Source organism: Cottoperca gobio, chromosome 10 (genome assembly GCF_900634415.1).
Source record: "Cottoperca gobio chromosome 10, fCotGob3.1, whole genome shotgun sequence".
Lineage (NCBI taxonomy): Eukaryota > Metazoa > Chordata > Actinopteri > Perciformes > Bovichtidae > Cottoperca > Cottoperca gobio.
The window spans coordinates 21,094,976-21,117,475 of record NC_041364.1 but is presented as its reverse complement, the minus strand read 5'-3'; the positions used below and the strand labels follow the sequence as shown (position 1 = coordinate 21,117,475).

The window sequence follows — 22,500 nt, the reverse complement described above, 5'->3', positions numbered from 1 at the left end:
ACTAAAGTTATAAAGACTGGAATCAGATTGGTGTTGACTCGTGACTTTTGTTTACATTCTCACTTGTGAGGGAGTGCTTCATGTATGCAAAGTGATCGCACTAAGCAGCAGTGCGAAATGATTATGCACCAGTCACTAACGTCAGTCATTTGCATAAAATCTTTCCTTGGTACTAATAATAACAACATAGCACCGACCCTTTTTATTGAGTTCTTACAAACACCCTGCTGCTTTAGGATATATGAGACTGGATTTCAGGGCTGGTAGTTGTGGTTGAGGGAAACACACCCTCATGCCACACAAGTGCAAACAAAGTTGAGGATTGTAATCACTATAACATGCTGAGAACACAAACACACCATCGGGGTGCTAATCAATTACTGCGGATCACACGTACACACACAGGGACACAAACACACAATATCGCTCCGATTCCGATTTGACTTTTTCAGCAGTTTGTGTGTGTAAAACATGATGCTGCCTGCGTCAGCACAAGGGCAAGCAAACATACCATGAGCACCCACCAACACACATAGAAGATACATGAAGCTGTGCAGACTACTTGTCTTGTTAGAAATTATCATTTTGAGAGACAGGCAAACGATAAAGTCTTCTGTCATCCCCTTTTTGTTTTCATCAATCAGAATAATTGAAGCAATACATCAAAACAAAGCAATCATCTGGCATTCCCATATGAAAACAGTTGCATTTTGCCATGACCAATTGATAAAACCTCATGTTTATTTAAATGATAACCGATTTGTGAAATACATTACCAGTGCTGCACTCCTCTCTTGAAAAATAGTAATTTCAGGGATTAACTTCCACAAGGACGAGGACAGACGTGCACAGAAGCATCTGCAATTATTACACACTCTGCATTAAAGTATCGACATATGTGAATATGTTTCGCGTTAACTTTCACTTCAAGTACATGTCTGACAGCAAACACACAGATATACAGATAACGTTAGCATTCAGTGTTGATACTCAACTGCACTGATAGAGCTATCATTACGATAATACAGAGGTCTATCATAATTATCTTCTAATTGACTGCCTAACGAGGTAACGCTCATTAGAATGCTCATTAATACTCCATCATCATCATTGATAGCTGTAATCACATACTGGTGGTTTCAAGGTCTTACAAGAGGGAAGAGTGTGTGTGGATACTGTGTGTCTGCGCTTCTGGTATTGTCGATTCTTTTCTTCCAGCAGTAATATATGACAAGTATCGAATCACGTAACCTGTTGCATTTAGCCCTTCCAATACAGACTATATGAATAGCCTATAAAATAGCCAGTTGTTAACCTTTTCTTTTTGTTAAAGCATCTATGAGACTTTCATGTATGAGACCGGACTTGTGTACTCTGTCACAGAGCTGCCATTAATAAATGCCTTTATTAGTGATATCTCCCTAACATCACACCATAGTTGCTATGTACAGATATTGTAGAAAGTGAGATTTTCAAACAGTTTCAACATTGACATAATCATCCATTAATTTCACCGCATATTTCCTTTGGTCCTCTGCAATCATTTTAAAGTGTAATTTAACAAGGACTCAAACCGTTACTGCAATTCTTTCTGTACGGCTAAAAATTATGTTGTGTTTTGACAGCAAATTGAGGAAAAAAGAGACATCACACCCTAAAAACTCAGTGTAACAGCAGTTTGTAAACAGGTAATGCACAGCTAACCATAAATATAGTATAGTTTTGGTTGTGTGCTAATATCTCTGCTGTTACCACCGTTGCAAAGAACATGAATGGAATTTCCTTTTTGGTTAGGCAGAAAGGCAATGAAACGCCGATCTAGTCTTGTTTTGTGTGATTTGTGTGAACTGACCATTTACACAATGCTTGTTTTTCTGCTTCACTGTTACAGTTTTGCTCCATAAATTGAGATTTTGATTAAATTAGATGACTTTTACATGATAAAAAGCAGGTCACTGCCACTAGGACGGCTTGATGAGCCTTTAATTATTTCCCCAAGTCAAGGGGCTCCAAGCAGGCACCTTGCTGCACACCTACAGAGCTGCAGTAGCTCTTTAAATTGGTTCCCGAGGGGGGCAGCAGGTGTCCCACTATGTCCTTCTGACCAGCCACAAGAACGTCATTTTACTATACTACATACCACTTTCTTCAGTAACCTTCTTTGATCAGAATATTGCAGCATGCATGGCAGTTTACATTGTGTGTATTCCCCAGCTAAAGCACAATGTGAATAATCTCGCTGCATGTCAGTATGCTGTTGTCTGTATTATAACAGTGTCGTGGTGTGTTGCAGGTATGCCTCTCAGTCTGGACTGCAAGGCGTTTTTTGGCTACAGTGGAGAAAACAGAAGGCCCATTATCTATTGGATGAAAGGAGAAAAGTTTGTGGAAGAACTAGCGGGACACATTAAAGAGAGTGAAGTCACGTAAGTACACCAGCATCAGATTTAACATGAATCCACTTCCAGTCACATATGAACCCCTAATCCTTTTCTGGATGAGAGGAGACTAAATAATAAAACTACAGTAGATGTTTATTGAAAAGTTGAGTAGATACTAAATACACATAATTGAACATAATATTGTAAGAAACATACATGCCATTATACTATCAATTATAGCCTCTCAAGTCTACAGGTTTCTATTGTTAATTAATTTCTGAAAAAGACTCCAGCTGCACTCCTCACGCTGTCGGGATCTAATTTACTCTCTCATGATTTATGACTCATTGAGGGTTCTCTGACAGATTTCTTCTCAACTTTCCTAAAAAATTATGAATACCAATAATAAAGTTAAATTGAATTCATTTTCTCCCCTATTGGGACCAATTACAGTTGGCTCTATTGGGAAAAGCCTGATTGTCTGCGGGGCGTCAAATATCATTAGAACAACCTGCCCCATCTCCATGGAAACCGTCAGAAGACTCACAGTATCAAACTCTCACGCGCACACACACATACACACACACACACACACACACACACACACACACACACACACACACACACACACACACACACACACACACACACACAGGTTAATACTGAGACAATTTATCTGCAATTACACTATATTATTATATTATAAATGACTCAAATTAATTATTTCATTTCCTTTGGCCTGTATGTCTGTAGAGCAACAGCTTGTTCAGTTTGGAGGTAGGTAATGATAATGTTTCTCCAGTTTGCTTTCTTCAATGGATGAATGCATGGGGAATAGTTTGGGATTTTAGGTGCTCCTCAGAAGTCTCTTTTTAAGTTTTTAGAAGGAAAGATTACCAAAGCCAGGCTGCCCTGTGTGGCTGGGCTCATGTCATTCTGTTTTTGTTTCACTCTTAAGAAGAGTAAAGGACCTTTTTAGAGGTTGACAATCTTAGAGGCGACCACAGGACATCAACTAATACATCACAGGAAACAAAATGCAGGCTTTCCCAGTACATGGACAAAAGATTTACTACGACAACAACCGCAAACAAACATGCAGCAAACATCATTTGCTTATAGTCGTTGTTGTAATAACTTTGCCTCTGGAGGGCTGGGTGAGTGCTCTGTGAAGAGGGTAGAGATCGGATGAGGTATGTAGGATTAGGGCACATGTCTGACCTGTTAATACTACTGTGCTGCAGTGATGCAGAATCACGGAATTAAATATTTGATTTACGGGTCGACTTAGCCATTCCTTTTGCGGATTCAGCAAGCAATGTGGGCGCACAGTACAGTGTAATTACACATTAAAGGAAAACTATGCTTAATTACAAACTAAGTTTTATTTCCGTAGCTCAATAGAACAATTGTATTGGTGGTTTGATTTGATGAAGTGCATGATAACATTGTATTCACCAAAGTTATTGCTGAGATTTTGCAACGCGGCAGCATCACCAAATATAGGTCCAATGGGGAAACAAAGATGAATGGATTATATATTAGACCCTCAGTACACAAGAAAATTGTGAGTGTGCAATACAGCAAGTGCAGTAGGTCAAAATTCAACTAGGAAGTCAGGCTGTAAGCTTCAAGCTCCCAGGAAGAGCACTGGGTTTTGGATCTATTTTGACATTGCGGCCAAACTGTAAAGTACAACTCCAGGGTCCGTCACGTCATGATGGGGGCCCCCAGAGAAATGACTTGTTTCACTATCAGCATTTGATCAATTTAGTCTGATAGCATTTGGAAAGTCTAGAGGAGCTGCACGATTTAATAATTTAATCCCCATTCAAGTGAGCGGGGGGCTAAACCAGATGTCTCTAGTGCGCTACCTCTATGGGCCCCATGGACACGGAAGATGTCAAACATTTCTTTGGCTTCATGCTCCACTGAGCAACTTTTATAGGAATTTGGGCTCCGCATCGAACGCTGTATCCCGTTCTCTTTATACATCCATTGTAAGCACCTTCTACAAGTGGGTTCACTGCTTTTTCTCTTTCCATGTTATTGCTCAACCGGCCCACTTTTGATACAGCTTGCTGTAAAAGAAGTGTCATTATATCATGGAAAAGACACAATCATAATTTGGTTTACCCTGGAAGTCAGAGTTCTTATCATTCCAAAACATTTTAAAAGTAAAATACAGACAAAATGTTCTCTCCTACCCAAAAGCCGTCATATTTTATTTCATCAACTCAGTCCACCAATAATAATGTGAATGTGAATTCCCCCCTAAAGGGAAATCCTTTTGCCACTTCCGCTGCCATGCCCATAGGGAGGTCAGAGGTCAGGGTCAGCTACACAACAGCAGCCCTGGAGCTGGGAGGACTTCAGCAGGAGGGCTGCTTGCTGACCTGCTGGGGCTTGAACCCAGCTTCTCCATTTGAAGGATGGTCTCTGTAACCGCTAAGCCTCTCAGTGGCCTCTGAAAATGTTCACTCCCGGGAAAATAGTGTGATAGAGTGTTCATGAGTGTTTAAACTTGAAACTAATCATGCCCTGAGGTATTAAATTAACCTTTGCCTGATGAGTTCTCCATCTTTCAGTCCACTCCCTCTGGCCATCCAATCACATCGCTACTCCAAATTCAACAATCACACTACAGCAGACAGACTCCTGCTGTGATGCACATTAATCTGTCCACGTTTAGCTCCCACCTCCCGTCCCACTGCAGCATTGGCCATTTGACGGTGTGTGTCCCTGTCTGTTTGCATATGGGATCTAATATTGTCTTGTGGCCTCCATGACAATGTGAATACCCGTAATTACCAATGCTTGTTACCCTGTATAATGTGAGAGACCTGTTGACACTCACTTCATTATTACTACACCACCTAGAGAAAATGGCCAGCTGGGAATATGTGTGACAGGCAGGAAGTTTCAGACTTTTACTTTGGAGCGCTCGCCTTCAGAAAACCTTCTGTCTTTGGTAAATATAATGCTAACTCTTCAAGAATTCAAGTGTTTTTGTTAAACATACGCCCAAACACACTACCAACATAATATATATATCAGTTTTACTGCAGTTGTTGGCACAGCTTCAATGCTGTCCAGCTGCTCAACCTTTCTGCAAATCAGCTATGATAGTTCATGGTTTGTTCATGTGCAATGAATTCAAAATTACAATATTTCCAATTGGGCCAGTGCTTCTTTCATATTTTTATAGAAGGTAGCACTGGCCCATATGTGTAGTGGTGTGGAGAGCCTTCTTTACCTGCTTGAAATTCACGTTAGCTGTCCAATCCAACTGTTGTCAAAGCCTCACTGTTTTAATGTTTGTTTAGCCAAAGCTTGTATCTGTATCAGTGTAGAATGGATTATTAGTTGCTACTGTCTACGCTTTTCCATCTAAAATTGCCAGTTTTAGTCACCTAAAGTTTGATTCAGAGATGGTTTCAACAAGTACTGAAGTAAGAGCAATGAAAACATGAAATATGGTCATAATGAAGGCAAAATGAATAGGATTTTTAAAAGTTTTTTACCACAACATTCAAAGTTGGCTCCGCCTCCCCAGTTCAACGACACTAGAAGCGCACGCCCGTCACCGCAGTGAGGTTTAAAGTGCTCGCCAGCAGGTGAAAGCCAACCCCAGATTGACTCTTGTTTTGGAACAAGATTCGTCCGCTTGGTGTTTTGCCTTGTTATAGTTGCGTTTTTTTGTAGCTTTCTCTTGGATACATGCTTACGATCTGGTACCTAGTCGCAACATTTTTGTAGAGGTTGACGCACAGAAACGTGATGAACACAGCATAATGCGAAAATCCAGGCAGAGGGCAGCAAGGTCTCAGCATATGCAGAGAGCGACACAAACTTAAGTGATGATTGAGAGGGTTTATTTTTCAGCGGCTGAAGACATTTGAGCTCAGTCAGAACCAACCCCAGCACCAGCAGTCACAGCTGCTGGACCTGTGTAACGACAGCAACAGGGAGTCTGCAGTTCCCCGGTGTTGTAGCTGAACTCAAGCTAACTGCTAACTGAAGCTACGCCATTTAACGAGGCTGCCGACAGCTATACGCTCTGTGAAACAACCTCCTGACCTCTGTGAGAACGAAGAGAGGTGGTGCGGGAGGTTTTCTCGTTTCTGCCACGTTTGAACGGAATCCAGTAAACAAACTATAAAACAGACGGAACATGGCTGTAATATCTAAAGCCGAGTCAGGCAGCTGTACTTCTTCTGTCTAGCTAGTCAGTTATAATGCTAACTTCAGGAGATATCTCTGCAACACAACACTGAGACGTCTTTAACACAACGTCAACACTGTTACCTCTTCACATTCTGTTTTAAGTTTAAATACTGGCATATTTTACACATTGAACCTTTAAGGACTTCGGAATTATCTTTTATAAAAAGGATTTATAAAAACAATCAAAGATGAGCAGAATCCTTCCCTACTCAGGTGTAATTTAGTGGGATGGAAGGAGTGTGTTTAATATCAGACGTCAAGACGGTGTCAGAGTTATAGATTGGAGAGAGAAGGAGGGAGGTAAGAGGAGAAAGAAAGGGGGAGTGGGGGGTGGTTATTGAGAGTTATGTGAGAAAAGGAAGAGCAAAGTCACCTAAAGTGTTTTTAATCGAGGATTTTAACAAGTCACTGTTTTTGACAGTGACCTCTAATGCTCTGCCCTGGTAGACATGAGAGGGATGCACACACTTAAACCCACTGACACACAGAGGAGAGCAAGACGGGAAGTGATCCAAGTCATTTGATGTATTTCTTCAGGAGCCTTTGACATTTTTAATCTCATGATTTCTTTCTGTAATGTTGGCCATAATGGTAATACTGTATACTGTATTCATATTTCACAGGGTTTTTCTGCTCCTCTGTTCCTAAACACATTGATATTGAGAAGGTTAGGAGTTCAATTCCCACAGCGACTGCCCATGCTAAAAGTGTGTGTCACAATTATTTGCGTGCAAGCACTTTGATAAAAGCCTCGAGTGACAATATGATTTATTTTTCATGGCGAGTTGCCAACGGAACCACATTGAGCTAGTACATGTTGCCTCATCTTTGCTTGCCACTGTTGGACTGTGCCAACTCCCGTGTGGTTCAACCCGTGTGTTGTAGAATCTGGCCAGTCTGGATCACTGTATGTCAAAGATGACTCAAACCAGCACACACTGTAAAGAGGGAGAGTAACACATTCGTGTGGCCTGTTTTCTGACAACAGTTCTCATTCTGCACGGGATATGCTCATTATTTAAAAAATCCTGCGGTCTACTGGTTTGGTCGGTCACTTTAAATTCAAACCAAACACCCCCATAGCACAGCTAACCTAAGCCTGGCTGAACTCAGTTTGTAGAGAACACTAAAGGGGTATTTACCCTTGTCTGTTTTTCTTTGTCTTTATGTTCATCATCTAATGCTGTTTTGCCCATTTCATTCCTTTTTTCAAATCTTTTAATAAACTGTAAATCTCTCTTTTCAAAAATAATCCTGATTTTCACACACTTTTGTTCAGTCTTCACATTTACTGTGTAGGTTTATCTACAGGCTGCTTTATCATTATACCAACAAATTGATTTGTTTTAGTTCACACTCCTCACACTCATTTTCTCTGGTCCTGTCCCAGGCGAAGGCAATTTCCTCTGAGATTCAAACTGTGAATACTCAAGCTTTAGAAGCTGACACTGAGTTCACTTTACAAGATACTGGCTTTTAAAATATTCCTTCCCTATGGACCAAAGGACAGAGTGTGTAATTGTCCTGTCATTGTAATTGACTGGAATATAACTAAATACATTTACTCAAGTGCTGTACTTAAGTACACATTTGAGTACCTAATAGACTTATACTCCACTACATTTCAGAGGCAAATATTGTACTTTTTACTGCATTTATTTGACAGCAGTTACTGTGCAGATTCAGATTATTAATACAAAATATAAATGACTTCTAAATGATGATACATTATTACAGATTAAGCTGCCCAGCAGTATAAACAGTAACTAGAACTAATGCCACCTTTACTAGATGCAACATTTAGGTTATGAAGATATTAATGCATCAATAATTATAATCCAATATTGTTTATATTATTCTGAAATTGGCCCTTAAGTGAAGTTTTGAATGCAGGACTTTTACTATTAATAGTGTCTTTCTACACTGTGGTATTAACACTTTTTAATTAAGTAAAATATCTGAAGCTTTGGATTTCTCAACTTATTGAAGTGGTCTGCGTGGGGCTGTAGTGAGAGTACTTCCAAAGCCAAGCATTAGCATATCATTAGCTAACTGCACTATGATGTGGGTTTACAGGTTACTGTTATAAAAAGCCCCATTTAGGCCTAGAACATTCAACATTGTATGGGGCCAATGTACCACCGGTCCTGGATGCTACTAACCACCATATGAACTAAATGTACAGTTTAGTGTCATTTTATTGTTTTTGTTTTTGTTTTTTTCCTGTTCTTTTTTGGATTTGGGGAGGTTTACCCATGATGGCTAAACTAATCAGTTTGTACTCATCCTGAAGTCCCTTTCTTGTGTAAAAGTCTAGTGTTTAAAAGTATAGTAGTGGTCTGTGTCTTCTGCATGGATCATTTATTGGTGAGGATGCTGACTTTTTTCTTAAGACTAAAGCCTCAGTCTTTTGTGCAAACACTGCACTACACTGAGTTAGCATAATGTCATGTACAGTCTGTAGCCATCGAATGGATATTTACGACCCCTCGGTTTATTATCTGGTTATGAGTCATCCAGAAACCTTAAAACGTCAGGATACAAATGGAGTTTTCACTACACTCACATAGTTAATGTGAGCTAGCTAGCGACCTAAATCTAAGAACATTTGCCAACTGTCATTTCAGCCAGTAAAGTAGTGGCCAATTGCTAAAAATGAGAAACCTGCTTTTGTCTATCTCTGTCTGAAATCAAGGAAAGATTGTTTGAGAAGTTACCATACATTATGAGTGGTATATCTATCACTTGTATCATTAGAAACGGCTTTCTGCTAGGCAGGGAAGCTTGACAGGCATAGCAGTTAAGGCTGGCAGGGCTTAGCGATGGGTCAACTGCTGCAGTAAGTTCCCTCAACAAAGAATTGATGCCTCTTTATATTTGTGAAAGAGTTATGTTCACAAAATGAATGTCATCTTAGAGACAGAATGAACAGCATGGTTTGCAAAGTGTTGAGTGTATCGTGTATTTCATCTCTAAGATTAGCTTACCACCTGTACATGCAAGAAGCACATGGCATTCAAACTGATATTCGCTTATTGGATAAACAACAAAACCCAGAAAGAGACAATGACATTGTGATGACATCATTTTAAATGCATACCACATGCATCACAACAATTCAAATGAACATGTAGATGTATCAGCATGTGACTTAGACTTTATTAAATATTGCATGTTATAATATTACATTATTAATATATAAAACTATATAAATTAAAACATGTTTTAAAGATATTAGAATTCACTAAAAGGAATTCCTTCTGCTACTGGACCATCTGTGCTGACTATTCTGAATTTGCAGTGTCAGCACAGTTAGTCTGATCGCAGATATCACTGGTTGTGGTTTAATCTGACCTCAAATCAGGCTCAAAGGTGCACGTCGTGACCCAAACATCCGTTCAGTCTCCCCCTCCTCCACCTTATCTCTTCCTCGCAGGCTTTTAGATGAGTATGACCTCACCATAAGGAGAGTCTTTTTCCAGCTGTCACCGATGTTTTCTACACATGCCTCCTTGCTCTCTCTGTCCTCCTTTTTCATCTGCTCCATACTTCACACTGCACCACTACTCATTTCTCGCTTCCTTTCCCCTTCTCTCCTGTTACCCTCTTTCTCCTTTTGTGGCTTTTTGTGGAGCGATAGGAGACATGGATCTCCACCTGTTTCTAAGATTTACACATTTCTCCTCTTCTTGCCTCTCTCATTTTCTTCTTGTAGGTTATTTTTATGAAGTAATAGAAGCTAATCCAATTAATGTTTCATACATATTCATATGCTCCTTGTCTTCCTTAAAACGTTTTTATAGGAGTGCATTTGGGGGAAAGAGATATCCCTGCTGACTATTGTATTCTTTTTGTGTGTTTGTCCAGGGTTTTGAGGGAACATTTAGGGGAGAAGGAGATGCAGTTATCCTTAACGTTTGATGCTGTGGATGAAGCAGACCTGGCCAATTACACCTGTTATGTGGAGAACCACATAGGGAAGCGCAGTGGGAGTGCTATACTGCAGAAGAAAGGTAAATTACTTTATCTTTCCTTCCCTTCCTCCCGTTTTAGTTAGATATTCTAAGTGCCTCAAAAGTAGAGGAAACCTGCCATCATCTTATCATCTCATTACTGCCATCTCATCATTTTCTTCAAACAATAAATCTGAGTGAGTGAGTGAGTCATTAGACCTACAGACAGCTTGCAAGTAAATTGCTCATTAAGAAAAAAAACAGCAGCATATGATTCTAATGTTTTATTTTGTCTGTACTATTAAAAACCAACATCATCATCATCATCATCATCATCATCATCATCTAAATATGTATTTATAGTAGTAGCCATTCCCTAAAGCACACCCAGCTTTATCTTCTACTGTACTCTAAATGGACCATAATCTACATAATGAAGAGCATGCTGTATTGAAAACGACTTGTAACTAATGATTTGAGAACATAAACATAAATGTTTACTCAGGTCATAAATCAAGTGTCATTGTCTCGTAGACTTCTAAACAATATTACCTTTAGTTATTAACCAAACTCCTCAGCTGGTCACTGATGAAGGGAAGTCTCATGCCACTTTGCAAGTCAAAGATCAGCAAAATGCCAAATTACTCATTTCATACAATAATTCTTATCAGAAAGTTCAAAAGTTATAAGAAATCTATTTGATTTGATTTTTTTTCCGAGAGTTAGACAAACATATTGATGCCACTCTCGTGTCTATAAGGCAATTAGCTTAGCTTAGCATAAAGACTAGAAATAGGGACGAGGGGAAACAGCTAGAGATCACACATTAGCACATTGTAAAAGTACAAAGTAATTTGACGTAGCTTCTGATTACCAGGAATAAGTGTTGTTTATGTATGCCTTAAAAATAATATGACATGTTGATTAGTTAGCTGTAGAGGTGTAGATGTATTTTGGAAGATAAAATTGAGCATCGCTAGCTGTTTCCTCCTGCTTCCAGTCTTTATGCTATGCTAAACTAAGTTAATTCCCTCTCGGCTGTAGCTCCAGACTAAGCGCAAAGACATAAGAGTAGTATCAATCTTTTCATCTTACTCTTGGCAAAAAAGCAAATAAGCAAATTTCCTATTTCTATTCCTCTAAGCAGATTAAACGTTAACTAAATTAATGCTGATTTCTATTTCCAGATATTTTACACTCACTAAACAAGTAGTCAAGTTCTGGATTTAAAGCTTTCACAGTGTGTTCTTCCAAAAGCAATCTGTTTTACCCTGACATGCTGAATATAAAACTGTATCTGCTCTAGTTACCTATGATATTTCTCTTTATGATTCTGTTAACAAGGAATACCCCGACACCTCAGGAACTGATGCTATTTTTATGGCCCGGTAAATATTTGTGGATGTTAACACCCTCCAACATGATTAAGACTTTAAATGTGTGCTGTCATCATGAAATGTGGGAAACATAAAAGCTCATACAAAGATTAATTTCCGCAGCTGTTTTGAAACAGATGACAAAAAGAAGACCAGAGATATAGACTCTGAGACAGACCAACAGAAAATCCAAGTGAAAAGATCTTACAGTACTGGCGATGTGTTTGATTGACAGGTGATCTCCAGAAAGTGTGGTGAAAAAACACCAGTGCTGAGCAGCACAGACGGAGACAAAATAAAAAGAAACAGGATCTCCTATTTACCGCTCAAAATATTGAGCTGAAAAATGCATGAGGGCACAGCTCCCTTAGTAAAACATTTGCAGCAGTCCTGCGGTATCTTGCTTTTCATCTGATAATGCAGAGAGAACGGTACTGTTTGAGTCAGAGGCCATGACCGAGAGAAAGAGAGAGAAACAAAGAGAAACAGCGCCGTAGGAAGAGATAAATTGTCTCTGTTACCTCAAATTTCGGTGGAAAAAAGGGCCCACTGTATGAAACAAATGTATGTGATGCAGAAAAGCAGGGACAGGGAGAATTGGGGGGAATGTGGGAAGAGATAAACAAGCACAGAAACATTGGGAGACAGAATGAGGCAAGGAAATGGAGAACAAGGGAGAAATAATAGATGCAGACAGAGAGACAAAGTAGGGGAATCTGAGGAGTGTATGAGAAAATCTGGAGAGACTAAGTGAGGAGAAAAAGAGTATAAAGAGAATAAAAAACGTTCTTTCTTACTCCCCCTCTGACTCCTGCTGAATGCCTTGGGTGTCAAATCTATCTTACTATACTTAACTAGCCCCCTATGGACTCTCCCACAGAGGCACAAGCACACACACACACACACATGGGATCACACCGACACACACCTCCACACACCTCCACAGTGGGTCAAGATGAGAACAGTGGGGTCGTCATTATTTCACACTGTAATTACCTGGATGAATACAGGAGTGTGTTTTTTTCAATAAAGCTTCACACTGAAGCAACAGGCAGCATTAGTTTACAGCGTTTTCTTAGTGTGTTTGTGTGTGTGTGTGTGTGTGTGTGTGTGTGTGTGTGTGCGTGTGTGTGTGTGTGTGTGTGTGTGTGTGTGTGTGTGTGTGTGTGTGTGTGTGTGTGTGTGTGTGTGTGTGTGTGTGTGTGTGTGTGTGTGTGAGATCAGACGCATATACACAGAAACAGAAACCTTACGGGAGGCATTAAGTGTAATGGGATTGTTTAAAAGCATCACATACTCAAGTAGCTGGACCTTGAAGCATATATCTGTCGTATATATCATAGCCGATCTCTCAAACTATAGTAAAACATGTGCAGGTTCACTTTTTGGATTAGGATGGATGAAGCACTGTCTATGTCATGCACAGGCCCCAAGGGTCCAAAGTGTCTGGGGCCCTCCGAGCCTTCACCTACAGAATGTCACTCAAAGAGATACATACTATCAATGAAGAGGCTCAAAATGACCACATAGAAACATAAAACAACTATGAAGAGACCAAAACAACTATAAAGACATGCAAAACAGCTGCAAAGAGGCTAACAACAACTATGAAAATAGGCCAAACAACCACAACGATACACAAAACAACTACAAAGACACATAAAGCTACTACAAAGAGAATCAAAATGACCACAAAGAGACACGAAATAACTACAATGAGACTCAAACAGACCACAGAGACACACAAAATAACTACAAAGAGACTCAAAATGACTACAAAGACACGCAAAAGGACTACAAAGACACGCAAAAGGACTACAAAAGAGGGAAAACAACCACAGACAACATAACTGCAAAAAACTGGCAAAACAACAACAAGGAGACACAAAAACACAGAGAGTTACGACTTCAAAGAGACACAAAACAACAACAAAAAGATGCTACTAATACTATAATGCAACTATAGTCTGTGCGTCTTGCTATATGTAGGAGAGGTGGTGGGGTCTTTTGTATGTGCGCAGGGGCCCATTGTCTCATGATCCGCCCATGTAAGTGTTTCTGTGCTTCTCCTTTTGATTCCAAATGAAGTGGGCCGCTCTGAACGCTGTTCTAGAACAAACTCATGTCTTTCTTCTCCTTTCTGTCTCTTTATCTCTTCCTTGTCTTGTTGCTGCTTTCCTAATTTATTTCTCAATTTTTATTTATTAATTTATAACCTTATTTTACCAGGATAGGTCTCATTGAGATTAAAAATCTCTTTTTCAAGAGAGTCCTGGCCAAGATAGGCAGCAGCACAGTTACATCACAACACAATCAATATCACAACATTAATTAAAACATTTACAGACACAGCGGTCTGCTTCAATGTCTTTAATTTACCAACTGCAGTTGGTATTGGGCTGCAGCCCCTTATTTCCACACCTAAGTTGTCCCAACTCTTAAACCTACTTATTGTCTGTCTATCTTTATCTACATCTCCTTCTCTGTGATCAGAATGGATTTAAAGGAAATGAACCAGAGATAACAGCTTCAACCGGGTCCCCATTTAGTGAAACTCAGCACCTACAGTGCGGCTTTAGTGTCATTACTCCTCAGTCACCCTAAAACATATTTTAGCTAATCTGTAAGTTCCTCACCAATAGTCATTTTATGTTTTGAGCAAACTTTATTTTACTATCCTCCTAAAAACATCAGTATATTTTCCAACTGAAGAGGATTCATTACAGCTAAAACCACATTGATTGTCCCTGCATGATTCTGAATGGAAGTTCAGGAATATTTTCAAATATATTTAAAACTTTTAGCTGTAATCGACACTGCCTGGTCTTTTAAAAATATGTACATTTTTGATGGCGGATCTGCACATCAGCCAATAGACAAGACAATTAGTACAGATTGTCTGCTGATGAAGGAGTAACGAGGCTATGCTAAGAGCTTTTTAATAAGGCGCAATTAACAATTACACATAGAGCATGTCTTCATCACAGTAAGAAGAGGCAACACTAATATCAGTTCAACCAGTGGTTTTAATCAAAATTATTGGAAGCTGTAAAATTAAAAGATGAATACTGAATTAATACATGTACAATCATCCTTCTTAAAATGCGTACAGTATATTAAGCTAATATCCAACATGAACCAGCTAGTGGCCAATTATGACTGGTTACATGCCCGTATATCTGCACTAATCAATGTTTTTATATTAACAATGGGTGAAATGTTTGTAAGGAGAAACAGTTGGTCTGGATGGATAAACAAACAAACAAACACAGAGTTTCCTCCAGGACCCCGCCCTCTGTGTCCTGCGTGAAACCAAAAATCAACGTGGACGTTTTAAAATTCACGTCTGTAACTGTTTTATTTTGTTTTAAATTACAACATAACCACGTATCTCAAACGTGTTTTCATCCCACCTGTGCATTTTTATAAATAAATAAATAAAGAACTAAACAAAGAAGCTGTGCTCATGCCGGCCAAGTTCTGTACTGAACTGAACAAAACTGTTGAACCAGCAACAGACTTAACATTAAGTTTAAGAGACTGAACTAAAGATAGCCATGCTGTGTTGAACAGTGATGCATATGAACTAACTACAAAGTCAGTTACTATAGCCTTTGCATTGAACTGAACAAAATCATGTGAATAAGCAAAGTCATTTGTAATCTCCACCTCTAGTAGCCTATAGGCTACTTCTTTATTAAAGTTCACTAACCGGGCTAACTAGCCAGCAGACTGTTCTAGCGTCTCCTGGCCTGAAGCCTTGACGCTAATATGGTCACATATGGGCTCCAGAACACAACACGCCAGCCTAAACAAAGCACAAGGTATTCTAAGTTAGCACAAGTTATCAAAGCTTGATTTCATGCACTGTGTGTGTGATTGAATTAGGGTGTGCTCTCATCCTGCGCTGACCCAAGGTAATGGGTTGATGCATCTATGTTGCACGCATGCACTCACACAGACACACACACACACCTACAGTACACACGCCACACACATCCAGTTATTGTAACCGACAGAGCAGAATGAGCTGCCTTCAGCCACCATGACAAGAGTCTTAGTAGAAAGAAAAAATGGAGAGGGAGCTGACAGGAGAGAGGAGGGATTGAGAGAAAGTGACAGACAGGGACTAGAAAGACATGGTTTCTCTGATGTCATTCAAAGGTTTGTGAAGGTTGGACTCACAGCAGGCCACAATCATATTTTTGGGTAGTGTGGTGAGGGCTGGTTTGAGATGAGGAAGGGAGATACAGACCCAAACTTCCCTTCGACCCCATTTAAACTACAGCATATTAAAAAAGGCAAGTGCAAATGCGTCGGAGAAGCATACAAGAAGAATGTATCAATCTGATTTATCAAACCACCTCAGAGAGAGTTTAAGATGCCTTCTAGCCAGATGTTGAAAAGGTGTAAATCTCTCTGAAGTGCGAACAAAGTCTTCCTTCCTCCTGAGTGTAAATGTGTCAGTAAGCTGTACAAATAACCACTCACAGGATGTGTCCCCTGCAACGGTGGACTGGGAATGAAAAATGGCCCTGGACTTTTTAAATCAGACCTGCCCAACCAAAACTGTTTCTGTAGGTTTTGCTCCGTCATTTAATCCTTTTGCAGGAAAAACGCTGTGCATTGATGGTTAGTCTCTAATGTGTTAATGCTTAGCATCAACGTATTAATAATCAACCATTTCTGCATCACAATGAGTTCAACAAATTCTAATGTACCGCTCCATCCAGGCTGCGATTGGTCAGTTCATGAAAAGTGATATGAATAAGCTCATTGACTTTATAAAAAGTATTTTTCAAGGGGCCATTGAGTGATAATACCAAATGTTCGAAAAAGCCTCACTTTACCCCCAAAAGGCTACCTGGAGTGCCTACCAACCCACAAACTGTGAAACAATAAAACACAGTCAGTTCTTTTGGCTGCTTATGTCAGAAAACACAGGATTTCTCCTCCCACGACTTGAGAAATACCTTTTGAAAATGTCAGAGCAGAGCAGTCTGGCCTTAACCAGGGTGAATACAGGTATAATAAGATGGACAGTATGAGAACAAATATTGAAATGCCACAAAGGCAGATCAGACCTGTGCTCAGGTTGAGCTATTCTGTGATGTCGCAGCACACATCTGCAGGAAAGACTAGATTTTGAGAATATGATTCAGAATCTATGTGGACCAGAGTTTGGAGAGAAGTTGAGATGTTCCCAGTCAGTGAAATAGTGTAGAGAGTTTTCTCTTCAGCTTTTAGTTGCTTTAAAAGAAATGACATCTTAAGGCAGCATTTTGTGGTTCCAATGAAAGATTAGACAGATGGTACTTCTGGAGACAAACTTTAAGGCTATTTTTATTTCATCACCATTAATGTTGTTTCTTGACTAATTGCTTTGGCAACAGATGCTAAATGCTCTTCTAATGGAGCCAGTGGAAGAAACGTGAACACTAAGAGACAAACAGAAAGAGAGCAAAGGCTGCAACAAGGTGCTGTCAGTATCAGTTTGGTGATGAAGAGAGACAAAGAGCACGGCAGGGAGCAAAGTTATATAAAACTCTCACTGAAATGTATTTCAACATATTCCTCCCACACATGCAGACACCTCGACCGTTACCGTTCACCTCTCTTTTTATGCCAAATAAGTAAAAAGTGTCATTCAAATTCAAATTCTGCTCCCGTTTCTCCTGTGCACTGATAGCAGGAGACGGCGGCAAGTGACTCATTACTAATGGAAAATATGTGAGAGAGACAGATGAAGGGGGCAGTGGTGATAGAGTGAGTGTGGGGGGCAGAGAGAGGAACACAGGGGAAGAAGAGAGGGAGGGATGGAGGCACAGGGAGATGGAGAGAAGCGGAAGGTTCTAAATGTGTCTTGTTACTAATGGAAGCAATCTGAGCTCACATCATTGCAGAGCAAATATTTGTTAATTAGTTAAATTTCACTATTTTTCTTCCCCCCTCGGACCGCCCTTCCTTCCTTCCCTCCCTCCCCGTCCTTCCCTCCCTCCCCGTCCCCCACTCTGCCCCTGTCCCACCTCTTCCTACAGTGTCTCTGTGTAAAGGTGGTGTAGCTGCTCAGTGTAGAGTCGCAGAGACGTCTACTGGAGAAATGTTGTAACTTCACACAGATTATACACTGTAAAAAGATAGTAGGTGCATTGTGGGAGATCATTTTAAAGGAAACAATCTATATTAATCCATATATTTTCAAGAAGGCTTTATATTGTACGTTATGTACTTAAATTCTCCATCATGTCATTCAGTTTGATATTACAATATTATAAAATACTCCAAGTATTGGAATTTAGTGTTATTTTTTGTATTTGCACAAATAAGAAAACAACATAATGCATTAAAGGATTAAAAAGGATTGTGCTGGTCGGATATAGAAATACCCCAAAGGGCTTATAAAGACATCTCACAGAAACATTTAAAATATTAAGAATCTCTTAAATAAAAATATATAAATGAAGAAAACAATTACCACAACATACATACATAATGGAATACATAATACATAATAAAACATAAATGGAAAACAAGATAAAAAATTGAAATAAAAATTGATATGCCAACAATAAAATAAACAGAAGATGCATACAGATGTGTATCTGCAAATCAATCTGTGTTCAGTCAGGCTGATACACTTGTAGATAAAATTACATTTATATTGGATATAGAGAGAACATTTAAATGACAGAAGATTTACTAACTTTACAAACCAGTGTATGCCGCAGCTACAGATTACTACAGATGTCCTCTCAGCTCTTACTTTGGTACTTTTAACACAAGTATTTCATTTTGAAGTCTTTTTGAAAAAACCCTATAAGCATAAACATTTTAAGCATTCCAAAAGCAACAAACAAAAATAAAATGAAGGTCATAGGAAATAAATAGTGTGTGTGTGTGTGTGTGTGTGTGTGTGTGTGTGTGTGTGTGTGTGTGTGTGTGTGTGTGTGTGTGCGTGTGTGCGTGTGTGTTAGATCGTAATAGATCATATTTCCCATGGTGTCATTCAACAGCCATGTTCCATTAATCTCCCATACACTCATATTGCCTATGATAGCACTATCAGTCATTCACACGCGCGCACACACACACACACACACACACACACACACACACAATGTGTCCATGTGTGTGTCATGCTGACATGAGGTCGTCTGTCTCTCTCAGGCAACATACTTTGTGTTGATGCTGTCTTTATATGTTTTGCCAACTTGTGTTACAGTAACACACAGAACTACACAGGTGGTTTGTCTTCTTTTGTTGATTCCAGTTTGATTCAATGAGGTTAAAGTAGGATCAGCACCAAACACTTGCATTAGTAGCATCATCAATAAATCTCAACATAGACCACACAAACCAAAGTGCATACAAACTATAAAAAAGCGGTGACAGCCTCCCCGTCTGCAGCTGTCTCATTCACTGCGTGCCAGACAGTTCCGGATGCTTCCCATTGAAACATTTAGAGAAGTAGCTGTATGACGGGATCATTTAACCGATGCATATTTACCAAACTAGACTTCATCCTTGAGGCCTTTTCTCTTGTATAAATCAACATCAGAAAAGCATAATTTAAATAACCAGAGAAGCATAATTCTCCCCTTTGAGTGGCTTGTCCATGTGTATGTACGGTTTAAAAAGTTTTCAAACAAGGAAAAGAACTGAAAGGACGAGGTCAAATGTGTTTGGCAAATGAGACTTGCGTTAACTTCACCTCTTCCAATAAAGAGAGCAATGTTTCTGTGGTTTTACAGAAGTGTCTGACACAACTGGTTTTGTGACTGTCTACTTGAGTGAATGAGTTTCAGTCTGAGTACCGGTAATACGTTTAGGAAATTTGCAAATCTTATTTTTTATATATCTTGTCACATTGTGGCAGATTTAAGTGATAGACTCAGATGTGAGCAAACCTGTTTGTAGCAAAAGCAAAGAAGAAAACGTTCATTCATACAGTCGTGTTTAAAGTCTGACGTATTGAAGAAGACAATATGATAATGTTTTTCTTTTTATCGTTTAGTGATCCTTATCAATGCTGATAAACCATTTAATCTAATCGATGTGTGTTCTCCTCCCCCCTGCTGTGTCTGTCTGACTGTAGATATGTATCGTCTGGAGTTGGCTGGTGGTCTTGGAGTCATATTGTTTCTGCTGGGAGTCCTGACAGCACTTTATAAGTGTTACAACCTGGAGATCATGCTCTGCTACAGGAGACACTTTGGAAGTGATGAAACGGAAGATGGTAAGCCTATGTGTGTGCTAACTTTTAGTTCAGGACAATCCAACAACTGCAGTGTTCAGACTCACAACACAATCAACACACACGTTGCACCAGGAAGAGCAGAGAACTACAAAGATGGAGGACCGCAGCGAAAGAACAGCGGAGGATATACAGTTGAGGAGATTTACACAAAATTGCCATTTTGCTAATTTATTGCTCAAATGCTGTGTATGTGTGTGAGTGAAAAGAGTGCTGAGCGAGAACCCATTGCTAAGTTATGATAGAAAAATGATTAGACAGAATAAAGGATAGACGATAACAGAGTGCTGCAGGGATGATGTGTTTTTGGAGGCCGACCCGGAAGTATCGCTCTGGTTCCCTCAACAAAAAGCCAATGGGGATTTTCCTTTAGCTTTGTGATTATTGGAGAAAATAAGTTATCTGGCAAACAAAAGGGTATGATACTTACACGTGTTGTTCAGCAGGATAGTCTCCACACCGTTAGGTAATAAACAAACTACACCATGGTTGCAGGACTTTGCATCACCACCAGTAAGACAAAGGCGGACTCGTCTTCGGCGTGATGACATTACGTCGTCTCATTTAGCCACTTGTTAGCAAAAGCCTTTATTAAGACACATAGAAGCTTCAGAAATTCACGAGTGGAGTATTTACCGACGTAATGTATGTCGTAGAACCAAACGTTAAAATCTCAACACTCAAGTCAAAGAAAGCAATTAACAAACAAATCATTTTTGATGAGCTTTATTTTGTACAGTTTGTTTCAAAAGTAAAATTGACAAAGCAACATAATGCAAATAAATAACAGCTTCATTAAGAAAGAAAACATAAAGACAATTACAACTAGGGAATTCTGCAGTCTGATTTCCTCTGAAGGGTATTCCCAAGATGTTAATGCTCAAAAGATGAATTTCTGATTGCCTTTATTCTCATCCAGATGACTAGATGTAGAAATGATAGGAAAGTATCATCATTCAGGACGTGGTCAGTTGAAATTAAAATGTAGTAAAGTATATAGAATCACAGAGAAAAAGTAGATTCTTAAATACAGTAACAAAGTCAAGTCTAATTTGCACCTCACTACTTCATGTTGCTCACAGATGTTAAGAGGTCAGAGGTTTAGCAGCTGTACCTCTGACCTCTTAAAGGTGATCACTTATTTCCTAAATGTTCATATAACAAGTGATGTGATGCAAGAGCTTACAATCATTCAACCAGAGTGAGTGAGCCTGCCCTGTACTTATGTCCCCTCTCTTACTGTCTCTTCACAGATAATAAGGAGTATGATGCCTATCTGTCCTATACTAAAGTGGACCTGGACTGTTTGGGAAGGTACGTTACCTCAGACACATGTATATGTATTAAACAATGCTTTCTCATCATGCTAACAACACTGCTTCTCAAACTCACTATCGCAGCATAAAAAGGACTTGATAACCTCGATCATGAGCTTTGGACATTAAAGGCTTGTTCAGCGGTCATGGATACATGAGATGGTTAGCCTAACTGAGCATTAAGACTGAAAGCAGCTGGCCTGGCTCTCTCCGAAGCTCTCAAATAAATGTGTTGTGTCCATGAGAAATCCATGAATTCCCCTATTTAAAAAATAATAATGTTCGTATCAATATTGTATAAAACTTGATCAAATGTAATATATTCAATAAGATTTTAATCTGGAACATTATTTATGGGTTTCATCAATTGCTCTTATACAAAACAATACAATAATGTTAATTTCGTAGGACTCTACGAAATTAACATTATCTGTAACCCGCTTTGCAGGGAGTCAGCTGCCTGTGCGGTTTCCTCATAATCATATGACCTCTGTGTTGTTGAGTAAAGATTTTAGTTACGACAAGATCATCCATACACACAGACACACACACATACACACACACACACACACACACACACACACACACACACACACACACACACACACACACACACACACAAGCAATGACGGTGATCAGATGAACAAGATCGGTGATCTTGGCATTGTACAATATCTTTGTCGCACCAAAGTAAAGTTATTTTTAGCCAATTATTTCACAACCTTTATTATATACACCTCTGAGAAAATACCGGGGTCCGGAACTTGTGACCTCAATGGTGGTACGGAGATGATCTCTACAGGCACCGCTCGGTCATTAAAAGTCTCTCACAAACATCACCTTCTGCTATGTGGGATCATAACAGAATAATAATAACACATAAACAATATAACGGGTGATCAGGAAAGAGAGCATCAGACAGATAATGGCATAACTTGGACTCTTGGATACTGCATTAAGGCTATACTGTCGGGCGACACCTCTGTACTCCGG

The 22,500-nt window shown here is 39.4% G+C and overlaps 1 protein-coding gene across 3 annotated transcripts in view; it reads left to right on the top strand.

The window, feature by feature from the left end:
- Window positions 1-22,500, top strand: part of il1rapl2 (interleukin 1 receptor accessory protein-like 2) — a 384,719-nt gene that overhangs the window by 348,199 nt on the left and 14,020 nt on the right. For all 3 annotated transcript variants that reach the window (XM_029441637.1, XM_029441639.1, XM_029441638.1), the window contains 4 exons: window positions 2,294-2,426; window positions 10,476-10,621; window positions 20,033-20,173; window positions 21,445-21,505. In XM_029441637.1, the coding sequence (XP_029297497.1) occupies window positions 2,294-2,426; window positions 10,476-10,621; window positions 20,033-20,173; window positions 21,445-21,505 (481 nt within the window). The remainder of the gene's footprint in view (window positions 1-2,293; window positions 2,427-10,475; window positions 10,622-20,032; window positions 20,174-21,444; window positions 21,506-22,500) is intronic.